Source organism: Protopterus annectens, chromosome 14.part0 (genome assembly GCF_019279795.1).
Source record: "Protopterus annectens isolate FY-2018-M chromosome 14.part0, PAN1.0, whole genome shotgun sequence".
Taxonomy (NCBI): Eukaryota; Metazoa; Chordata; order Ceratodontiformes; family Protopteridae; genus Protopterus; species Protopterus annectens.
Window position 1 is genome coordinate 920186857 of NC_056748.1, and position 24585 is coordinate 920211441.

General features: G+C 41.1%; 1 protein-coding gene across 1 annotated transcript in view; it reads left to right on the forward strand.

Annotated features, from left to right (window-relative positions):
• LOC122789341 (cytochrome c oxidase assembly protein COX15 homolog) overlaps positions 1-24585 on the forward strand; it is a 547801-nt gene that overhangs the window by 272683 nt on the left and 250533 nt on the right. The window contains exon 5 of the mRNA XM_044056719.1: positions 10596-10763. Coding sequence (XP_043912654.1) covers positions 10596-10763 — 168 coding nt within the window. The remainder of the gene's footprint in view (positions 1-10595; positions 10764-24585) is intronic.

Here is a 24585-nt window from a genome sequence, read left to right on the forward strand (position 1 = left end):
CAAACAGAACACATGCGTAAATGTAATAACAGTCAGTATTGTAACAGCATGCCAGTTACATTTACGGCAACAGACAACCTACAATGGAATTTGAACAAGGTATGTTGGCATACAACCATTTAAATATATGAACAATAGTAGAACACAAGTCCCAACATTAGGTTTTGAGAACAATATACCCATAGTAGATGAATAATAATTATTGATGCAGATAAGCGGTGGGGGGAGAGAAACAGCCCATTACCAACTGTATATGCTTATTTTTCACAACAGTACTGCTCAATATTGTACAGGTCTGCTATCACTTTACATCTACCTGAGGCCTATAGCTACTGCAGCACGTACAGACCTGTTAATCTGTCTACCAGAAATGCTGTGGGGCAAGCTGTGACAACTCTAGGTACATGAGTAGGGGGGACTGGTACATGTCATGGTTACATATAAGGTAACAAAGTGTACCCTGCACTAATGTGTGACTGTGCTAATGGCATACTTCTTCTGGATTTTTATCTGTGTGCAAGGTTATTGGCAGCAGTGATCACTAGCCGTGTCAGCGTGACACTTGAGAAGCATGTATCGGGAAGACTGCATAGTGTATACAGCTGTCCTGCTGTCATTTGTGGGTATGGGACTGGGCACTGGAACATTTGTACACAGTTTATTACTATACCCTTAATACAGCTAATACAAATATTTCTTTACCTGTCAGCCCTGTGGAGAAAATATCTGTTAACACTACCTGAATTTTTCGACAAATAGTCAGGATTACATGTGTGTAACTATAAACACATTAGTACCCATCCCTGGGTTCAAACTGTGGTCTGTGTGCAAAACTAAACAACATGTCTATTTCTTATCATACTGAGCTACTGGGTCAGTGCTGTCTGCAGCTTCACTAATTTGTGCCTAAAACTCACTTGGTTACACACTCTGACCTTGTAATATACATGGAGTGTCACAGAAGACTGTAGTGACAGATGAACATACATGCCTAAGATTCATGCATGACAGTGTACTGTTTATTAATACTTTGAATGCAGGTGTACACATTTAAACTCTAGTGGATGTGATTATGTGTGATCTGTACAGACCACAATAGGCTGTTGGGTTGCATACCCGACCCATACACATTTGCACATCATTATATATTTGCAGTCTCCCCCTATTACGGGCTCATACTTGCCTGCATCAGCATACCTACATTCAGAATTACATGTAGCTGAAATGCAAAAGTTAACACAAGACCATGCTGCAGGGAACACACTGTAATACATTACACATTACTATTCAAGGTTCAGGTCTCGGTGCAGAACATGTATCACTTTTCATTGCTTCTTGTATCAAACAACGAAAGAACCAATATGTGCTGAATGAATGCTTCACCAAACACAAAGTCCATCAAAAAGCAATAAGGTGAAGCAAAACCAGGCTCTCTTCATAAAATCAACAAGTTTTATTGAGTGAAACAAACGTAAGCGCTTTTGCAGTGATAAAACTGCTTCATCAGATGCATCTTGTTTTATCGCGCCACATCTACAGTTTGCCATAACAGCTGCCTAGCAGGCACACTGCATTGGATTCATGCTTTCATAGCCATATTTGCTGTGTAGCACCTGTACACTTGTGTTTAGTCTGGTCTGTTGAAGAAATACAATAGTTTTTTGGAATAAGCTTTATTGTGGGTAACCTGACACACTGATTTATTACAGTCCAACATCTACATTCAGTTCTACTGCATATCCTGTAGATGAAGAATGTATGTCAGTTATTACTTTCACAGTAGCAAGCACAGTATACTTTATTAATGGATTAATTCCTACACAGTATTACTAAAGTATTGGCTTCATTTCATCAGTAGTAGCTAGTTTGCTGACTTCATCTGTATTGCACAGTACCTGGCACTAGTTACTTATATGAATGTTGGTCTAACACATTTATTGAGTACACTCAAAATACACTATATCTAATGGCAGTAAACAATTACACTTTCTTATTTATTGAACTAAAAAAAATATATATATATATATATATATTTTTTTTTTGCAAGCTGTATCTGTACTCACCACACTGTCGGGACAGCCTCTCCAGTCATCCTCCATGTGCGTCCATGTTACAGACCCTCTCCTCTGCAGCTGTGGGGAGAAAACACACCATTATGCATACCTGGTTATTGGATATTCTTACTATAATTTAATAAATCACCAGTTGCTATACTTACAAACTTCTGGGACATCCCTGTCCCAAGCATCTTGGATCCATTGGCCGATAGTGCCCCCTTCCTCCATTTCAGGTCATCATAATGATGACTGACCTGCTCACCAGTGCAGGAATGCCAGTGACATTAGTGAGCTCAAATTCCAGACATTCCCAGGCCTCAGACCTGTATTTTGTGCACTGGTACTGGCCCTGTAGCAGTCTGATGTCATGGTTCTTTACAAGGAGCCTAGCCTTGACCCTGGACTACACCATGTCCGAGCGCTGCGCCCGAAAACACACTCCTTCACCAGCACTTGCCATAGCTCCTACAGGGATGAAACTCTTAAGTTCTGCCTGTATTTTCATCTGTGCAGTTTAAATAAGGCCATATTCCTGCCCTTTGCTGCCATTAGACCATTTTCAAGCTCATCAGTGCACAAACCAGCTAATCTGAGTTGAGCAGTGCTTAAAAGTGGTAATGGCAAATGCTGAGCAGTGCTTAGCAGTGCACAAATCCACGTAGCTGAGCAGAATACTGCTTAGAATGGAACTTCTTAGCAGTCCTCAAACCAGCTAAGTATTGCTCAGACAGGTACTGTTTAAGCACTGCTTAGTTTGGCTTAGCAGTGCTTAGCAAAACTGAGTTAAGGGCAAACAAAGATTTTCATTTAAAAAATAGTCAATCTTATTTTACTCATTACTGATGCATTATTAAGTGTTTATATTTTACTTTACATGACTTCCCCCTATGTGCTTTCATTACATTACCTTGGGCTGTGACTGTACTGTATGGAACGTTTGTGTTTAAATGGGGGTTTTCACCTCGTATCTCCACTGACACTGATTTTTAGACCACCTACACTACCCTGGTTAACAAATATTAATTACTACATCATTAAATAAAATAAAACCTATAAAAATGTTTTTCCATGTAAAAGCTGAATGGCCTGTCTAGGTATTCGAACCGTGCACCTACTACATGCAAAGCCATGAGTCTAACCACTCAGCTAACTTGGCTGTGAAAATTTCAGCTATACATTTCTACATAGCTCTTCATTACATTTAAGCACTGCTGAGCAAAGTGCTGCGCAAACCCGCTGAACTACGCTTAAACTTTACATAGAAATTTTAAAAAGCCTATTACTTTTAACTGAAACATCACAATTCAGTTATGAAATGTGTCCGAGGACACTTTCTTTATTGTTTTTTACTGCCGTACAGCACCTTCACAATCAAAGGCGTGTGTTATTGATGCTGTAACACACCCCTTTACATGACATTTCTAACTGCAGTCTGAAAATGAAGTAATAATTACACACACATTTGATTTTCGGGCGACATACTGTTAGTGCAAATCATCTTATTTTATCAACTTTCTAAGTTTTAAGAGAAATGTTTAAAACTGTCCCTATTTTTTGCCTTTTGTCCCACTTTTACTAATGGCTTTGACCAGATTTCTTGCTCTAAGAGGTTGAGAGGTATGTGTCAGAGGACACTTTTTTATTGTACAGTGCCATATAGCATTTTCACAATGCAAGGGGTGTGTTGCAGTATCTGTAACACACCCCCTGCATGACATTTTCTTTCCATTCATTTTTTAATTGTCAAAGGTCACTTTCTTTATTTTTATTTACTGTAAAGTGCCCTATGGCATGTTCACAATGCAGGGGGTGTGTTACAGATCTGCGAGCACTACTATAACACGCCCCCTGCACGGATTCAGTACCCATGTACATGGCTCCATCTCAGTAGCATGCCTTCATTAGTATGCAAGACAAGCACTCGAGAGGGAGATGCAGACACGGACTCCATTCGGTCCATATAGGAATAATGCTGTTCCTACATGGAGTTTATTAACTCTGGGGGCTTGATTACTTAGTTCTTGAATCTGTGAATCTGTCAGCTAAGGAAATTAAGTTTTGACTTCTTAAAGTGGATTCCTTACTTTATGTTGAAGAAAGTTGAATTATCTAATATAACAAAATCTTACACAAGAAAGTGAGAGAGATTTGTTTTTTGAACTGTATCATAATGTCTGGGTCCTATACAAAGTTTTAACTTTTTTTTTTTTAAATGATCTTTTTTGATTCAAATGTATCAAAGTATCAATAAAGATTCATGTTGCTGCAATCTCTGCTTGTGCCGCAACTATCCTATGGATAACACAATGACCTGGTTTTCAGCCTTCCTGTTTTGGACAGGCTGACTTAACCTGCCTTTGAACAAGCTGATATAGTGAATTTAAGAGTATTTTGCATTGAAAACAGTTTTCTTTTTGTTATTACTTCTGGCAGAAGGACTTCAGTCACAAGATTTAATATGCAAACTTGAAATTCCATTATGAAACATTGTCCTTGATGAGAAATGACTGTTTTATCAACCGTAGCTCTATGAGACCATTCAGTTACCAATTTTTTATTTGTACTATTAGCGTGACAAAGAATGTTTGGATTTGTTAGATGTGCATAGACATCTTTGTTGTTGTGATAGAGTACTTACCAGCTTTTTGTTTGTTTTTAAAGAACTTTATATCAGTCAATAAGAAAATTCTCTAACCAGCTGACTTAGTGTCATCTTTATATTATAACTGCAAGGCACAGTAAAAGTGTGCTCTACTTTAGCAACAGTTAACCTGTTCAGCTTATTTCAAGAAAGTTTGTGTGTGATATTTTTGGTCCAGGCATTGTTGTATATATCTTCATACAATGCTGTCATTTAGATGCATACTTCATGGGTAGAGTAGGTTTTTGCCTGGTTATGCCACACGAAATCTGTAACTGTAATACCTCCTATAGGTATGATCATACTACTTGAATTTACCCAGATGAAGAAATAGCACAGCGTTTTGCAAGCATACTCATCATAGTGGTCGATAATTAAGGATATGTCACTTTAACAGTAAAGATATCCTCCCTCTACCTTTGTAAGAAGGATGCAGAGTTTTATAATGCATCATTAGACTGTTTTACAATAGCTTTTTCTAGCTTAATGTTTTATTATATTACGGACAGTGGTTTACAACATCTTGTAAGTTCTTGTAAGGGTTGGAAGGCTCTTAAACTGAAGAAAAGTCTTGAGCTGGCTTTACATGAATTATGCAGTGAATAAGGTTCCACGGAAGACCGTCTCAAGATCTGGTCTTTATAAAGAGGCACTGCTGATGAAAGTCATGGAAGGGAAGGACACACACGTTTAACTTGTACAGTAATCTCTTATTTAAGAGCTATTATGATAAGTATATTTAAACAGTAACTGCAGTGGTGGTGCTGCGGTAGCGTTGTTGCCTCACAGTTAGACGTTGCCCGTTCGTCTTCTGTGTAGCGACATGCGTGAATGGGCATTCCTTCATTGAAGGTTGTGCTTTAGGCCCGGCAAGCCAGTACGTAAAAATCTACTGCCAATCATTAGCGGATTGGAGTTCCACTGTGGCGACCCCTAACCGGGAAAAGCCGAAAGACACAAACTTTCTCCTATGTTAAGGAAGTAGCAGTCTTATTTATGCGGTTCTGTCCTAAGGAAGGTCTTGTAATTCAGCAGAAAGGTGGAGTGCTTCATCTCACAGCCTAGAAGTTGAAGTTTTGATTCCCATTACAAAGTTCTTTTCTCCATAAGCATTCAGATTCCTTTTTTTTAGGACAAGACAAGGCTTTCTGTTAGAAAGCCTTGTGTGTCAACATAAAGTACATTTTCTCATTGATTTAAAGGATGTGACTTAATTCCTGTGCAGATGCAACTTCTCCAGGTCCTGGACTGTTTATCTTTATTGCATTCACAGGACCTTTCTTGCTAATTAAGATGCATTAGTTTGCTTTGTCATCTTGCTTTTCTTGAGATCCTCCATTCACTTCTACACTAGTAGAGGTGATGCTTCTTAAAGAAGTTTTATATTTGTGTAAACCTTGGTTGTGTGGGATTGAATTGTATTCAGAAACTTTGAAAAAACATCATTTCACTTAGTGCATTCTGTTTTGTTTAAGCTTCTCTTGTGACAGATCTTTTGGTAGGGTGCATTTGCCCCTGCTAGCAGGGTTTCAGATCTTCCAACTCTTGTATGTTGAGAATCTTACATTACTTTACTTAAGGTTAGAGTAACTTCCCCCACTAGCACTTCATTTATGCCTAAAATCATGTCAGACTAATCTAAACCAGGTGGTCCTGTCCTCTTACATTTATGTGAAGAAATTATTAATTTGATTTTGGATTCTGCGTGGTTTGCCTGGTGGAATGAGGCATTGTATTTGCATACATTTTGTGCACAGTCTTACCCCCAGGCTGTGCCTTATTCATAGGTGTTTACTAGGCTGATGATCACAAGGGCCTTTTTAAGCCTAGCCATGCATTTCAAATCTCTGACAAGTTCTGATACACTTGATAAGTGTAAGCAGTTGTTTAGAAGATGAAACACTTACAAGCAGGTGCTTGGGAGAGGAACAATTTTGCCTGTGTCCATTAGAGATACAAGTGCCAAACCAGGGATGAATTTCCTGTGTCCACCCATTTTTCCAAGTTGCTCTTGAATTGGATTGGGGAGGAACTCTCTTCACACAGAAGAGGGAGCCTGTTCCGTAGACAGGGTAGTCTTTGGGGTACATGCCTTTCTCTCCAGCATATCCTGTACAGGCAAGGTTTAAGTCTGTAGAACGAGGTATTCTGGTGCTGTTTGTTTTGTGAATAAGCAGGAGATCCGTCAGAGTGGGGTTTCACAATGCCCTGTATGCCAGGCATAGAGCTCCCCTGAAAAGCCTGTAGGAGACAGACTACAGGGATAGGGCCTTTAGGCAGTCTATATAAGACATTTTACTTGTGCCCTGTATTCTTTTAGTGAGGAACCTCTGTGGACATTCCAGTTGGATGTGCATAGTTAGGTATATACCAAAGGAGGCATTGTACTCAATGATAGGTCTGATGAATGCCAAATACAGTGAAACAATGACTTCCTTGGACTTAGATGCCATACCTTTGTTTCTAATTTGCACAACATAACATGATTTCTTCACTACTGTAGATATTTTATTTATTTTACATTTGTTGACCGGGATAGTCTGACTGGATACATGTCCATTTTCAGCAGAGGCCCGGGGAGAAAATCTCCAAGGTAAAAACAATAATATAACATAAATCTTGATAAACAAAGTTTACAGGTTCTGTTCAGCTATACACATAATACAATCACACAAGTATTTAATTTACACAAGGTTAAAAGGCCTAAGAAATGCCACACAGTTAAGTTGCAAATGAATTGGAACACAAACATAAAAAGAGGACTAATGTGGCTTGGAACAAGGACATAGCCATTGTGATGTAAAATATTGTTTGAGACTTTTATTGAATTGACTTAGGATGGGTTCTAGAGTAATATAAGCAGGCAGTGAGTTCCAGGTTTTACCAACGTAGTTTGCAAACAGAGTCACCGGCTGAATTATTGATTTTGACAGTTTGTACTAGCAATCTGTTAGAGGAGCGAAGTGGTCTGAGGTTGGCGTAGGGGTGTTGGTGCATGTGATGGTCAAAGGCTAGATTACTGTCTGTGTGTCCCCAAGTCCACGACTGCTGGGTCAACTCTAAGGGGTTTGCTGTCATTATGATAGTTACCAGGGGTGGATGACTTCCCGAAAGATAGTGTTATGTATTTCTTGGCATTTAGTTTTAGTCCATGGCTCTGACACCAGTTGTTTGTCTGTGTCAACCCCTCTTGGAGAACATTTGTAAGTGTGGGATTCAGTGACTGGTCCTAATTTGCAGTCATCTGCAAATTTAGTCAGCCAGAGACCACTGATATTGGCCTTGGCTTTAGAGAAGTAAATGCCATAAAGAAGCAGTCCAAGTCCCCGAGGAACTCTACTTGTGACTGGCCTGTTTTGTAGAGGTGGACTGTCCTGGGTCCTGGCTGTGAGCCAGCTGGCTATCCACCGGGTGACGTACGAGTTTGTACCTAACCTCTTGAGTTTATTAACTATCTATGAGTGGGGTATAGTGTCATATGCCTTGGCCAGGTCAAGGTGGACAGTGTGAACCATTTTCCCTCAACTATTGCTCTGGTGATCTTCTCAAAGAAGTCCAGCAGGTTGAGTAGGCATGATCTGCCCTTGATGAAACCAAACTGGGTTGGTTCTAGTGTCTGGAGGTTTACTGTATCTTTGATAATCTCCATGATGTGATTCTTTCCATGGCTTTACATACAAGACTAGTGAGACTTATGGGTCTGTAGTTTCCAGGGTCTGTATATGGCTTACCTTTGTGCAGAGGGATGACTGTTGCTGTTCTCCATTATTGAGGCACGAAGCCTGGTTGGATGCTACAGTTAAATAGTAACTCCAGAGGCCCTGATAGATCATGTTTTTTTTCCGTTTAGAAAGCACCCTGGGATATTGCCTGGGCCTATTAATGGACTGTTTTTGGTCTTAGAGAAAGCATTAAGGACCTATTCTCTAGTGATAGTAGAGGGAGTAATATTTGATGGTATTTCCTGAGGGAAGGTTGAGGGGGAGAGAGAGGGAAAAGTTGGAGCTGAATTTATCAGCCAGGAGGTTTGCTACATCTTCTGGCTCAGTATAGGTGGCTCTAGGAGCCCTGCACACAATTGTGTATTGTCTTTGATGTGGATATAGCTAAAGAATGCTTTGTAGTTGTCATTGGCCTGGGAGGTCAAGCTTACCTCAAATATGTAGACTTTATTTGTCCTCTGAGTTGTATGTTTAGTTTGAGAGTGCTTTTATCCTGCTGGGTGCTGCACCTCCTAATTTTTGCCATGATTTTCTTCTGTTATACAGCCTATTGATTTTTTGATTCCACCAGGGTGGATCATGGCATATTACTACTCCTGAAAGCAGAGACTTTTTTGTCTTTAATAAGGGTAAAACCATCACACATCTGCACAGTCTTTTAAGTAGGGTTACCACCTGTCCCACTTTGCGAGGGACAGTCCCTCTTTGGGCAGTTGTGTCTTGACAAAAAATTGTAAAAATGGCAAATGTCCTGAGATTTTAGGACAAAATTATTTCTTATATTTTATGTAATAGTTGCACAAAACAGTTATTCTGTGTCTGAAATACCTAAATATTATAAGAAACAGAATAAGCAACTAAAATGCTACAAGAATAAGCTTTTATTTAGGCAAAAAAGTTAAGTTCTGTCCTTTGTACTGGCCATGGGTATGTGTCAGCCTGTAAAATCTGATGTTTGTACCAAAAATGTCCCATTTTGGCCATTTGAAAAGATGGCAACCCTACTTTTAAGTGAGTGTCTTTAGAAGCAGTACAAAGAGCTCTGAACCAAAATCAGTTAGGGGGGTGGTGGGAGGGTAAGTACTAGGCTACATGCCCTTCTGGGCCATTTTAAACCTAACCTATTTCCTTCAAAGTTGAGAATCAAACCCTGTGTCTTATGTCTGTGAGGTAAACACCTTAACCATCATTACATTCCTCAAGTTGCCTTTTTTAACTTTATTTTGTGCAGTTGGACAAGGCATCCTGAACCCTCACCCCATTACTTAATTATTCTTACCGTTCTTTATTAGTATCCAGCTTTGGTGTAATTGAATGTAGTATCATTGCTAGCAGTGATTGCTCACAGCATGTTTCTGGTTTCCCGTGAAAAGAACTGAGAGCATCATGGAAAAAACCTGCTTGTATTTGGAGCAAATACACCATCTGATGCCAGAGGAGTGGTACAAGAGTTCACAGAGGGTAATCTTAGCCTGAAAAAACTGATCTTATGACAATTAATATTCATTGGTAGTAATCCAGAAGTAATGAAAATAGCTATGAGTGTGTTCCTCAAAGGTTAATTATTACATTGAGTAATTATCACAATACTAGCCTGGGAAGGAGGCTCTAGAGAGCGACTCCTTTGGTTCCTACATACGATTCCCTAGTATTCTTTGTTTCTGTCTTGGTTTAAATGTTTGTATATGGTTGTGTTTAAAAGGTTTATTGTCATTGAGTATGGCTATTAAAGTTTAATTAGTTGTAAAAGATGTACTTTTTTGGTTTTTATTAAGAGTTTGTTAGAACAGAAGATGGCATAATCCAACATTGTTTTTTTATTTTTATTTTTTTCTTCATACAAATTGGGCGTTCTCACAGCCAGATATGAATCATGCTTTCCTTGAGGGCAGTTTTCCACAGTAGTAAAGCAGATTTGTGATTGTGTTAGCTACTGTGAATTGCCTTATTGCATTAGCTGTGTACTATTGAGCACAAAAAATATTAGCAGTATATAACTTAGGAGGGCAGTTTAATAATTTGAAAAGAAGTTTTAAGATTTTGTTTGTCTTTGACTATGGAGGGATGTGGCGTTGTACCTTTTTGAAGTGACTGCATTATGTAACATGTCAGTAAGTTACATCTGTCAGTCTTGCATTTCCATGAAAGCTTGCTCTTCTTTTTGTGTATATTTAGGGCTTGCTGGGTTGGTATATGGTAAAAAGTGGACTGGAAGAAAAGCCAGAATCCTTTGACATCCCTCGTGTCAGCCAATACAGGCTGGCTGCACATCTCGGTTCAGCACTGGTGCTTTACTGTGCCAGTCTGTGGAGTGGACTGTCACTGCTGTTGCCACCAAACAAGGTAAGAACGTTATGGTTAAACAGTATAGAGTAAAAGTTTTGCCACATGTTCTAATGCTGTCAACTTACAAAATGTAAAAAAAAAAAAAAAAAAAAGCCTAAAGTAGCATTATTTTATATTATAGTTTATTAAACATTTATCACGTCAAACATCCAATTTCATTGGATTATTTTTCCTTATTACAGAAAAGATGTACATTTTATTCCTAATACCAAACTAGATGTGGTAAACTTGAATTAAGACTTTTTACTAGAAAACTGAATTTTGCTGTGACATTTGATGATGGTTCTACATCTAATGGTGATACTGCACTTTTAGTTGAAAGGAAAAGTACATATAATCCTATTATGCACTCTCTTTTACAGGCTTGTGAGAATGATATTTACAAATTATATAAGGATGATGAAGTATTTTTACAGTCTTTCTAAAAATTAACACAATATATTAGTCACTCTTAGAGACGCCCATCCATGTCATGAACCCAGATAACAGTGGTGGCAGTGTTGTCTACGAGGTCATTGATTACTCTTATACTATGTTAAATCTACTGCACAATACAGAAAACAGTTTGCCTGCTTCAAGAAATGACATTAACATAGCATATTGTAAAATAGATTTGTACCTTGAAGATTTTTACAGTGTCATTACATCTGATTTATGTAATTTAAAATTATCTAGTCCCATGATACGTACGATTTTTGGTATACCCGAGCTTCACAAAAAATGTAATCAACCCACCTTTTACAGTTATTGTGGCAACTCAGGCTTTTAACGCCAGTATACACTTGGCTATGTGTATAGACAGGAATTTAAAGCCAGTATACACTTATACCAGACACTTGTTGCATATTTCTTGGGATTTGAGTAGAATTGATGATGGTTTATGGGACAACAACCTTAGGCTTTTTTACAGTAGAAGTAGATTTATGCCTTTGCATTCCTCCGAATATAGGTTTGGAATTTTTCGATGATGATTTACTAAGGTATCAGTTTTTTTAAACTAACAGAGAAATCAAGTTGCTTCTAGATGTTCATCGTGCATACAGCTGCAGTCATAACAGATGGGTTATCCTGCCGTCAGGCGGGTCCTCGGTCGGCCGAATTCCAAAGTCTAGGTCCGGCGTCAGTTGTCGTCGCTTCCTCCCTGACATCAGTGCAGCAGGGGTATAAAAGAGCCAGCCGATGCCATCTTCTTCAGTCTTTCTTGCCGCGCGGTGCCCGAAGCAGAAGCAGTTTGCAAGTGCTGGTCGGCCAGCTCCTGAGATTTACGAAAATATTTCAGCCGAAGCCTTCTTTAAAGCTAAGTACCCCGTTGGGGAAACTTTTCTTGCCTCAGACAGATGTCAGACAAAGTTAATAATTGCGTTTCATGTGGGAAGCAAATACCGCATAAGGATTTCCATTCTTTCTGTATTCCTTGCTTAGGCCCAGACCACGATGTCTCGGCCTGCCGTTTTTGTGCTAGATTCAACAAACGCACTATTAAGCATCTAGCGGAGTTCGCCCACCACTATTTTGGTAAAAAATTTAATTACATTATGTCGTCGGATACTCCAACTCCAGTTTTGAGTAAATGACGCAAAGATAAGGACCGACATACGAGGTCCGCGACTTCTACTGACACCACGCTAAGGCCGACTAACGGTTCTCAGCGAGGCGCCTACGCAGCCCCTGAGTACCGATGAGACTTCATTACCGGTGTCTTCTGTGCCTGAGGTCACAGGCTCCTCGGCCCCCATTCTGACTACAGATACCGACGCCACTCTTGGCGGGGAAACTCAGAGTTTAGATATTTTCTTTGAGGGCGAGGTTTTTAAACAAGTGAGAGCTGTAGCAATGGGGGTGGCCTGTGCCCCTACATTTGCTAATCTCGTCATGTATGGGTAGGAATTACTGCATTTTTTAAACCACCCACAAATTGGTGTGTTATGTTGGCTTTACCCATGATTAGTGTGGTTTGATCACAAGGTCGAAGCCCAAGTGGTCAAACAAAGGCAACCATGGGTAAATCCAGCATTATCCACACCCAGGAGTTGGGCTATTGGTATTATATAATGACATATATTTAAGAAAGAAATTACTTATCTTTCGTAAATAATGTCTTTGAACAACTTTGCATCCTACAGTACCATTATACAATCTCACTGTTCATTCTTGACTGATGGGTTCGGAGCCAATCCATCGGCTCCGGTACGGCCATATGCAAAGCTCGAGGTCTTCCAGTAGCTTGAGGCCAAGCCCCTATCCCATGATGCACTGTGAATTACTTCAGATCTAGTTTGCCGCGGCATCTGATTGGAGGTTCCAGTGCAAGCTCGGGCCAGTACAATTTAAAAACTTTTCTATTTAGCAGTTTGTTAAATACTTTTACTAAATTTTTGACTTAGGATAGTTAGTTAGCTTTTATAGCTTCCTTGAAGTTTCCCTTCCCCTGTGTGTTAATATTACTCTTTAAAATATTGGCCTCGTGTGTTTTGGCCTAGTTATGTGTTAGACCGTGTGTTTAAACAGCTTTTCTAGTGGCTATATACAGCCTTTTTCTAGTTGTATAGGGTTTTTGGATTCTTTCTCAGGCTCATTTCTGTGTGTGTGTGTGTGTGTGTGTGTGTGTGTGTGTGTGTGTGTGTGTGTGTGTGTGTGTGTGTGTGTGTTTAGAGCCTAGTATCTTTATTAATATTTGGTTTGCATGTTAAAGTAGTTATTAAAAAAATGTCCGAACTGCAATCAGAAAATGTCAGTTACTGATGGACATGTTACCTGTGTGTATTGTTTAGGGGCTGTCCACTTACAAGAACCTTGTGCTATCTGCCATTCCTTTTCATCAAGAGTTTTGTTAGACAGGAAAAGGAAGTTAATGGACAGGGGCTTGCTTAAATACCCCTTTCAAGAGGCTTTGAGTGACCAGGATGTGGTCAGCAAATCTAAGTCCTCTGTTGAATCTAAGGACTCCAAACACTCAAATCAAAAAAGTCTGACTCTGTGACATCAGCTTCTCAGACTTCGGAGCCAACTGTCTTCTTTTTGGAGCCGACCCACAGCATTGGAGCCGGTATCTGAAGTGCCTCAGTCACCATTGCTCCAGTCGGCACCATCAACAAGATCATCTGTCAGCCTTTCAGATTTGGATATGGATCGATTGTTGCAGAAGCTTTTACAGGCTACAGGCCTTGCTAAATTGTTGTCTTCTCCAACCCAAGCAGCTTCGGAGCTGAAGACCAGTACTCCTGCTTTGGCTACTCCTCCGAGCTGTATCGACCCTTTGTAACCAGACGAAGCAGACCTGTTGACCGTGGAGCCTTTGGAGCCGAGACCTGCTCCAGTGTCTTCTGCGCTGACTGGGGACTCTAGGACCAGACACACTCCAATTGGATCTGGGGAGGATAGTCGGACCGACTTGTCGGTGCCGACTCTTCCTCTTGGGGCTTCGGTTCAGATGAGCTTGGCTCCTACCTCCGACTCGGAGCCCACTGCTTTGGTGTGGGAGGGGTTGACTGTTCCCCCAGATCCATTGATTCTTTCCCATCGGAGCTGTGGTGCCTTCAAAGCCATGAGGAGATCTTTGTCCCCCAAGACATCCTCTACTTCAGGTCTTGCTTCCTCATCCCCTAAAGCCCCTGTGTCTGCTTCTGCTTCCAGCATCCAGGCTAAACTTAGAGACCCAGAGCCTCAGGTAGCCCCACAGGGTGCCCCCTGCTCTTCTGAGACCTTCCCAGAGGTACCCACTGAGGGGGTCCCCAGGAAGAGCTTGTGCAAGAGGAGACACTTGGACTTCCCACAGTCTTTAACATCTGACACTGACTTGGATGAGTCAGAAGGGTCCCCCTCTGAGGATATCTCCTTTGCTGAGATACTGAAGATGTGTAGGCAGAGGCCTGATTGGCAGTCCAAAAGCCCTACTGAGGATGAGTCACTTCTCCTGAAGGCTTTCGGGTCTCAATCCTCCACCTCTTGAGTGCCTCTGCCTTTCGATGAGCTTATGCAGTTGGTTTCTCGAAGGGCATGGGAATCACCGGAGTCCATGGAGCCTGTCCCTAGGAGGCCTAACAAGTTTATATCAGCCCCACCAGACAAAACTTTCTGAACCAAAGGAGTCCCAGTTGATGCCATGGTGGTGGTGGCGGCCACACAAAAGGAAATGTCTGAGACTTCGTCTATCCATCCTCCTAATAGTCTAGGATCTTGGATAGATATGGGAAATGCATGTTCAGTTCAGCAACTTTTGCTCTCAGTTCACTGAACTACTTAACCCATTTTACTAGGTTGCAAAGAGATCTCCTTAAGGAGTTGGGAGATGCTCTTCAGGGTACAGTAGCTGCAGGTGCCTCTGACAAAGTTGCTGCCCAACTTTCTATCCTAAATTCTATTGTCAACTCGTCCATGCATCTCATATCCTATGCAGATGATGGAATGAGTAGGGCAGCAGGTACAGGAATTGCTCTTGGAAGACATTCCTGGATGCACTTGTGTTCCTTCGCGGAGCCCTTCAAGTCATCCTTCGTTAACACCCCCTTTGGCTCATCTCTTTTTGGGCCTAAAGTGAAGGAAACCTTGACCAGGTGTGAGGGGCAACTTAAATAATCATCTGGAGTCCATAGAGCTGAAGTGGATTTGGAGATTACATGCCCATATTCATCCTCGGCTTAATTGTGTCAGCATAAAACCTGCACTAGAGGCATGGCCCTTGAAATGACTAAGTGAACAAATGAGTTTATTAATTTAAGAAGGAAATTGGAAACTGGTTTCCGTTTGATAGTTCCTATACCTTGCACTTTAAAGCTTTTCAGCTGTTTAATTTGTTTTAATTGATTAATTGCTGTGAGTTTATTTTAATTAATTGAGGTGATACTTTGGTATTTAAACTGTTTGTTCTTGTGTAAGATCTGATGAAGCGTGAGTTGTTGACGTGAAAGCGCTTATCCTGTTTTACTTCTGTGAAAAAATACATTTATACTGGATTTTAGAGCCGTGGTGGTCCCACCTTGCTGTTTTTTCCTGATTATTTTTGGTCATTTTGGTGAGGACCTGTGGGTAGCAGTGTGCACATTTATTTTCATATTTGCTGTCTGTACTTGGTGCTACTGCAGCCATATGGCCAAAACAACATCTCTGGAATTGGAATATAATACTATAAGAATGGACATACAGACGAAATGGAATAACATTTTTATGCAGCAGAAAAATCCCCTACTGAGTTTGGATTTGGAGCATCCGCCTGCATCTTTGCTCACATGTACTGTTAACAATGTTTGAGTTTAGTGCTCTGTTAAGAGCTTGAAAATGATTTATAAAAATTACAGAGGTTGGCTTGGCGGCATCTGCATTTGGAAACTAGTATTCACTTTCATGTTCCGTGTGGGATGAGGGTGTTGTGTATGCCGACGTATGGGGACACCTATCCCAAGCTGTTAAAAAGGTGGCAACAACTGAATGTTGAACTAGAGTACAAATACATGAAGTTGTTGATTGAATATTTTGGCCCCATTGAGGAAGAATTGAACAAAAAGGTAGAGGCTTTGCATAACAATCTGTCTTGCCTTTATAAGAGTGATGTGTGCATGGACATGCTAGCAAATACCTACATGAATGTTTCATTGTACAGCAGTAGGTTACAACAAACTAAGCAACATAAACTAGAACGTGATTTTAAAGATTTTTAGCCTTGGTAATGTCTTTGGCCAAGGAATAATATCATTAATGTTGATGCAGATACTACCACTCTTAATGTAAACTTGGTTCCTGACTTGGTTGGGAATGGTGATTTGCATAACTTACCGGCTTCTCAGCCAGTATCGGCTCTTACCTCTGCTTAGACTGAGCCAGCAAGTGTTGCTAACACCAATATTTTGGTTGAGCGTCTGGAACTTTCATCTGACCTAACACAGTCAGACGCCTCCACCTAATCAGCAGGCTTTATTTAATCCTGGTGCTAGACCCAAAGTGTTATCATTGCTGAACATGGATCATTTTTTGCCCTTGCCAGTGAAGGCACGTACATGTCCCAAACGAGGTTGAGCAGTCTGGGCCAATGCAAGATTAAGTGTTCAGGGGAAGGCAGCAACATGCATCGGCGAACCAGGAGCTGAACAGTTTAGTATTTAATCTATCTAACCACATTTTAACCTCTGCCGAGTCTTCTTTGTTAGACAAAGGGTTGTCTTTGGTTCCTTCGACAGGTATGGATGTGACTGTTTTGCTCGCAGATTTGAGGATGTTCGGGCGTAGTGTTGTGCTGAACTTAATACATTTAAAAGACACTATTGAATGTACTGGACAGGGTTGCTCAGTGAGACGTAATAGTTTGCATAATCCCATATTACCAGCACATGTCGATTGTTTTATAAAAACCTGTTAGAGGGATATTTATGAGGATTTTTATAACAAGAATACACGTAGATGTTCTTATTTTAATTTGAATGCTGGCCAAAGAGAGGCTTTGTTGTCTCTACAGAACAATACTGATTTGATGATTAGGCCGGCTGATAAGGGGGGAGGGATTGTACTCATGAACTATACTGATTATATTGACGCTATATACGAGTTGTTACAAGACATAGAGACCTTTATTGTTTTAGATGTTGTAGAGTTTATAAAATTTGGTTAAACAGATTCAGGATAATTTTATATGATTTATTAATGTGCAGGCAAATTGATTTTGAACTGTATAGTTATTTATGTGTTGAACATCCTTTTATTCCACACATCAAGGGCCTACCGAAAGTGCACAAGTCTCTGAGTTCACCCCCTATTTTTGATTGTTGCAGGCGGTGGATGGGTGACTGAAACTGTCTGTCTATATAGCGAAAAAATTGGGACCCATAGTAAAAGGAATCTCTACCATTTTGAAGGATACTATTCAGTTGTTGGATGATATAGACATACACACTAGAGAAGCTTTGCCCCCTGCATGTATATTAGTATCATTGGATGTAAAAAAAAGTATTTACATCCATACCTAATGAGTATGGTTTAGAAGCTATTAGTGCGATGCTAAGTGATTTAGACATACTGGTGAATAATGATATGATATTGGTATGTACTTTGGATATGGTATTGTCTAACAATGTTTTTATGTTTGATGGCCAACTTTATTTGCAGCAATGGGGTGTCGCCATGGGCACCCCATGCGCAAATTCTTACGCTAATTTAGTTGTCTATTGTTGGGAGAAGAAGTTTTTGTTTGATTGCATCTATTACTCACATGTGTGCCTACATAGGCGCTTTGTGGATGATATTCTCCTGTTTCGGGATGGGGAATATTCTGATCTATGTGAGTTTATCCACTACTTAGAATCGACAACTGATTTTCTGAAATTTACAATGACATCTTCCATGACTAGTGTGGACTTTTTTAGATGTCACTTTGCATAAGAATGATTTTGGAATGATATCTACCAGCCTCTATCACATGCCTTGTTGGAAGAATAGTCTTCTGGAGTTTGGTAGAATGCATCCTAGGTTTGTTTTTATAAACATAGTTAAAGGGCAATATCATAGGGTTAAAAGAATATGTAAGGACCCTACTGATTTGAAAGTTCAAGAGGATCTTCTAGATCTCTTGTTTAATGACTGGGGTTATCTTCTTCTTTCGACTGCTCCTGTTAGAGGTCACCACAACGGATCAACTGTTTCCATTTCTTCCTGTCCTTTGCATCTTGCTCTGTCACACTAACCAACTGCATGTCCTCTCAACTACATCCATAAACCTTATTTTAGGCCTTCCTCTTTTCCTGTTACCTGGCAACTTCATCCTTAGTATCTTTTTCCCAATATACTCTGCATCCCTCCTCAGCACATGTCCAAACCAACATAATCTTGCCTCTCTGGCTTTGTCTCCAAACCTTCCAACCTGGGCTGACCCTGTAATATATTTATTCCTAATCCTGTCCATCCTCGTCACACCCAGCGCAAATCTTAACATCTTCAGCTCTGCCACATCAAGCTCTGACTCCTGCCTTTTGTCAATGCCACCGTCTCCAACCCATATAACATAGCTGGTCTCACTACCCTCTTGTAGACCTTCCCTTTCACTCTTACTTGTACTCTGTCACAGATCACTCCTGACACTTCTCCACCCACCCCATCCTGCCTGTACTCTCTTCTTCACCTCTCTTCCACACTCACCATTACTCTGAACTGTTGATCCCAAGTATTTAAACTCATCCACCTTCGCCACCTCTACTCCCTGCATCTTCACCATTCTTCAATCCTCCCTCTCATTCATACACATATATTCTGTCTTAGTCCTGCTGTCCTTCATTCCTCTTCTCTCTCTAGAGCATATCTCCATCTCTCCAGGGTCTCCTCCACCTGTTCCTTACTCACTACAGATCACAGTGGCATCTGCAAACATAGTCCACGTGGACTCCTGTCTGATCTCGTCTATCAACCTGTCCATCACCATTGCAAATAAGAAAGGGCTCAGAGCTGATCCTTGATATAATCTCACCTCCACCTTAAACACATCTGCCACTCCCACCACAGACCTCACCGCTGTCACACTACCCTCGTACATATCCTGTACCACTCTTACATACTTCTCTAACACTCCCGACTTCCTCATACAATACCACAACTCCTCTCTAGGCACCCTGTCATATGCTTTCTCTAAGTCCACAAAGACACAATGCAACTCCTTTTAATGACAGTGTTTTTAATGTTTAATGACATGGGTTATAGTAAGTCCATAGTAGACAGAGCTAGGAATGAGGTTTTTGATGATTTGAGACTATCAGGATGTGGTATGGTTAAGCGATGCAAGGGAAATAGGCTTTGCTTTACAACGACCTATACCAATGACAATGCGGTTGTGACGGACATTGTCAAACGTAACTGGCATGTTCTTACTGTGGACCCTATCACAGCTGGTATAGTTGGGGAGAGACCATGTTTTGTCTTGTTTATAGAAATAGCTTAAATTTGAAAATACTTTTTTGTGTGATGACAAAATCAAACATAGGGGTTATGTCATGATTGAGAGATTCAAGACTTGGTACCTTCCCTTGTGGACACCGCCAACGTGTAGTGCAATATCCATGACAGTTTTTCAGTCACCCTGTTCTGGATTTTAAGTTCTTTCCTAGGTTTAATGCCACCTGCGACCGTAGCAATTTAGTGTACCTTGCTAGCTGTAAGTGCTGTGATTGCTTCTATGTTGGTAAGACCTCCTAGGAGGTTGAACGATAGGATGTATAATCATCTCTACGATATTAAGAACATGCACCTTAGAGTGCTTTAGCAAAGCATGTTGCTGTTTTTAATGTATATAGTTTTAGCTTTATGGTCTTACAGCTTGTACATAACAAGAGAGGGGGCAACTTAAATCAGCTGCCGTCCATACAGCTGAAGTGGATTCTGAGATTACGTGCCCATATTCATCCTGGGCTTAATAATTGTGTCAGCATAAAACCTGCACTGGAGGTATGGTCCTTGAAATGACTAAGTGAACAAATGAGTTTAAGTTAAGAAGGAAACTGGAAGCTGGTTTCTGTTTGACAGTTCCTATGCCTTGCACTTTAAAGCGTTTCAGATTTTTAATTTGTTTTAATTGGTTTCATCTAAATTGATTAATTGGTGTGTTATTTTAATTAATTGAGGTGATACTTTGGTATTTAAACTGTGTTTGTTCTTGTTTAAGATCTGATGAAGCGTGAGTTCACGTGAAAGTGCTTGTCCTGTTTTACTTCTGCGAAAAAATAAATTCATACTGGATTTTAGAACCGTGGTGGTCTTACCTTGCTGTTTTTTCCATGTGTGAACAGGAGGGAAAGTCCCTGCCGTCAGAGTCCGTTTTTCCACCCTTACCTGACCTTATCCCAAAGGTCAAAGGGGAGGGAAATGTGGTTCCAGAAAGCCCAAGGAGCCTTTCAGGGCACACGTTGTGAACCCCCCCACCAGGGGCAGAGGAGGGGGTAATAGTGGAAGACGCCGCTCTCGCGGCAGAGGGGATCTGCGACATCAGGGTGACGGAGATCACTCCTCTGGGCAACCCTGTCAGCGTTCCTGAAAGGAGGCCTGACTGTCCTGCTCTGAAGGCAGTCGGGGGTCGCTTACTTTGTACCCAGCTGTCTTTTATTTCTTGCCAGGCGTCTGTGTACAAAGATATCATTTCCAGAGGGTACTTCATACCATTCGCCACACCCGCTCCGTCTATAAGGAGAATCCTGGACGTTCCACCCAATTACAGGGAACAAGCAACTATAGAGGTCCGAAAGTTGCTACAAAAAAGTCATCCAGCCAGTCCCAGTAGACCAGACAGGATCTGGAACTTACTCAAGATTCGTTTTGGTTCCAAAGAATAACGGGACTGGAGACCCATTTTGGACCTCAGCAGACTCGACCAATATGTAAAGAAAGAAATTCCGGATGGTCATGCTTCAGTCTATACTTCCCTTCTTAGGGAAAGACAATTGGATGTGCTCGATGGATCTCAAGGATGCATACTACCACATAAGGATGGCAAGGCCATCCAGAGATCACCTGCATTTCTGGCTGGGAGCCAATCATTTTCAGTTTCTAGCCCTGCCCTTTGGTCTCATTACAGCCCCCAGAGTGTTCACGGCTCACCTGAGGCGTCTAGGATTTCAGGTGTTTCCGTACCTAGACAATTGGCTCCTTACCGCCCTACCAGGCATCAACTTATTAAGGCAAGGGAGTACACTCTGTCACTCTGCAATCCTTTAGGTATTACAGTCAACTCAGAAAGTTTTGCCTTGTCGCCTCGCAGCATATTGTTTTTATCGGGGCAGAGCTAGACACCTCAACTGCCACTCTGAAGCTACCAATTGAAAGTCTTTCTTCTTTGCCAGCATGTCACCACATTGGTATCAAAAGACAGAGTACCAGCTTCAAAAGTTCTGAAAGTATTTGGTATGATGGCTGCAGCAATTGTAGCCATACCATTAGCAAGAATGTATGTGCTGTTCCTTCAATGGCTGTTCACTCAATGGTCTTACCAGTAACTACCTGTACATGATATTGATTATGAGCTCTTGCAAGAAAGATCTCCAGTGATGGTTGACGTCTCTTCATGTCACCGTAGGACGCCCCTTTGTTCTACCCCCTCCAGTAGCCATTGTGACCATGGACGCTTTCCTGATAGGGTGGATGGGGTGGCATTTTCAGGGAAAGACTGCCCATGGCACATGGACCGATTAGAAGTCACAATTGCATGTCTGTGTTCTACAGATGAGAGCAGTACTTTTGGCGTTGCAGTTCTTCCAGGGCTCTCTTCCTCTAGGAACAATTGCGATTTAGACAGACAATATGTCAGTAGTCTGGTACTTGAACAAGCAAGGGGGAACCAGATCTTGCCCCCTTTGCTGAGAAGCCCTCAAGAGTTTGGCAGTGGGCTGTTTCCTCCCAGTGCTTTGTGTTGGCAACGCACTTCCCAGGGAGATCCAACATGATAGCAGACAAACTGAGCAGGGCAATCTTGTTGCCACACAAGTGGTCCCTCAAGAAAGAGATCGCAGACAGGATTTTCCGCAAATTGGGCCAGCCTTGCTGCGACCTTTTTGCCAGTCACATCAACACAAAATGCAGAAGCTACTTTGCCCTGATTCCCCCTCTGGGAGAAGCCCCGCGGGACACTCATACACAATTGCCCTCTGGGTCTCCTCTATGCATTTCCACCAATGCCATTGATGCCCAAGGTTCTACAGAAAGCAAAATCCCTGGGAAGGACCATTATCCTTATAGCCCCTCATTGGCCTCGGCAGATTTGGTTCCCATTCCTTCATCATCTCTTGGAGGATCCCTAGATTCTGGACCCAGTTCCAGACCTACTGACACATCCGTCGGGGGTCCTACATCTCTCTCTGCAGTCATTGAAGCTGACAGCTTGGCTGCTCCAGTTTCCCTCCTAGTCAGGCTTTGTAACTTTTCCAGTGAGAAGAAATGGATCCTTTTTGTCTTCTCCTAAGCCGTCACTAGAAGATTATATCTTGGTAAGTGGAAGATATTTTCCATATGGGCCTCTAAGCATAATATTGATCCTTACCAAGCCTCCTTGACAGCCATACTAGAATTCTTGACTGATCTTTAACAAAGGAGCGTCAGCAGCAACAGTTAGGGTCCAGTTGGCTGCTATATCTTATTTTCATCTTGGGATTGACTGGTTAAATATGTCCCACAAGTTATCCAAGGCTTTTCTCAAGGGGACTTTTCATATGAGACCACCTGTGGAAACTCCCTATTCTCCATGGAATCTAAATTTTATGCTGTCACGCATAATCCTTCCCCCGTTTGAACCAGCATCATCTTGTGACCTCAAATATTTGTCGTGGAAAACCATTTTTCTGGTAGCTATTACTTCTGCCCTCAGAGTGTCAGAGCTTCAGGCTTTATCTATCAGCCCTCCTTATTTGATTTTTGATGCTGACTGAGTATCACTTGGAACAAATCCTTCCTTTTTGTCTGTTCAGCTGCTAATATGCCTTTGCAACACAAGATTAAACCTCACTCATCCAGAGCAGTTTGTAAATCCTCTGCGTTTTCAGCCAAGCTGCCCCTTGATAACATTTGTGCAGCAGCCACTTGGTCAAAACCTCATACCTTTATCACTCATTACAAAGTTGATAAGGCCTCCAGGGACGGGGCTTCCTTTGGGTCCACGGTCCTGAAGAATGTACTCCCGTGAGCCACCCGAGATTGATGATGCTAGGGACTCTACCCATCAGTCAAGAATGAATGGCAAGATTGAACAACTTCACATTAAGAAGTTATGTACTCACCATAACGTTCCATGTGAGTTGTTCATCTCTCCTTCATTCTTTCGTCCCTTCCTCCTTCCCCACCCTCCTGGCTGATAGCTGACCTAAATGTTGGTCTGATCCTGGTTGCTCAATTTCTTCTTCCTTTCCATAGGCAGATAGCTATTTCATATGGTTATAGTACACTCAGAAATGAGATCTGAGGTAATTCACAGTGTATCATGGGATAGGGGCTTGGCCTCAAGCTACCGGAAGACCTCGAGCTTTGCATTTGGCCGTACTGGAGCTGATGGATTGGCTCTGAACCCATCAGTCAAGAATGAAGGTGAGATGAACAACTCACATGGAACATTATGGTGAGTACATAACTTATTCTTCACGTTGTTTCCTCGTTCTATGTTTTCTGATGTACTGCATATGCGTATAGGACATCCATTCTCACTCTTGCCCAGTACACCAGTGCTGTTAAACATTTTAGTTTTAGTATGATACAAAAATGTGGACTTTCTCTGAAAATCTGGACAGTTCTAAGGCATGACGGTCTGTTGTGACTATACAAAAGTACAAGGAAAATCAGGTTTAAGTTTTGCAAAACACACTTGATTTTTCGTGTATTTGGTCTGCCCTCCATAGCATATATCCATTGAGAAGTCTAGCTGCTCAATGTTACTTCAGCAGCCAGACTTTCTATTGGTATATGCTTGTTTTATAACAGGCATGCTTGGTTGATGCACATTTATTTATACTGATGAGAAGTTGCTGTATAATAATGTATATAATTCATATCTAAAATCATATTGGCATTATTTTGATATTTTTATGTAATTGTCTGTACCTGATGAATTGATATACAAGTTCATCAATTTTGTACAGAATACTTCTGTTTTTCTTAAGTTTACTTGTGAATACATAAAGTATCTTGTTCATTATTTATGTTACAATCCAAATGGGAGGGGAAATTTTTCATTGAAGTACACACAGCAAACCTACTTGTAATAATTCACACTTGCATTTTAAGAATAATCGCCTTACTAGAAAGTTAGTTAGTTAGTTGTCCCTGCTAAAGGGACAGTTCATCTGTTTATCTAGGATGATTTCAGATGATAATTTAT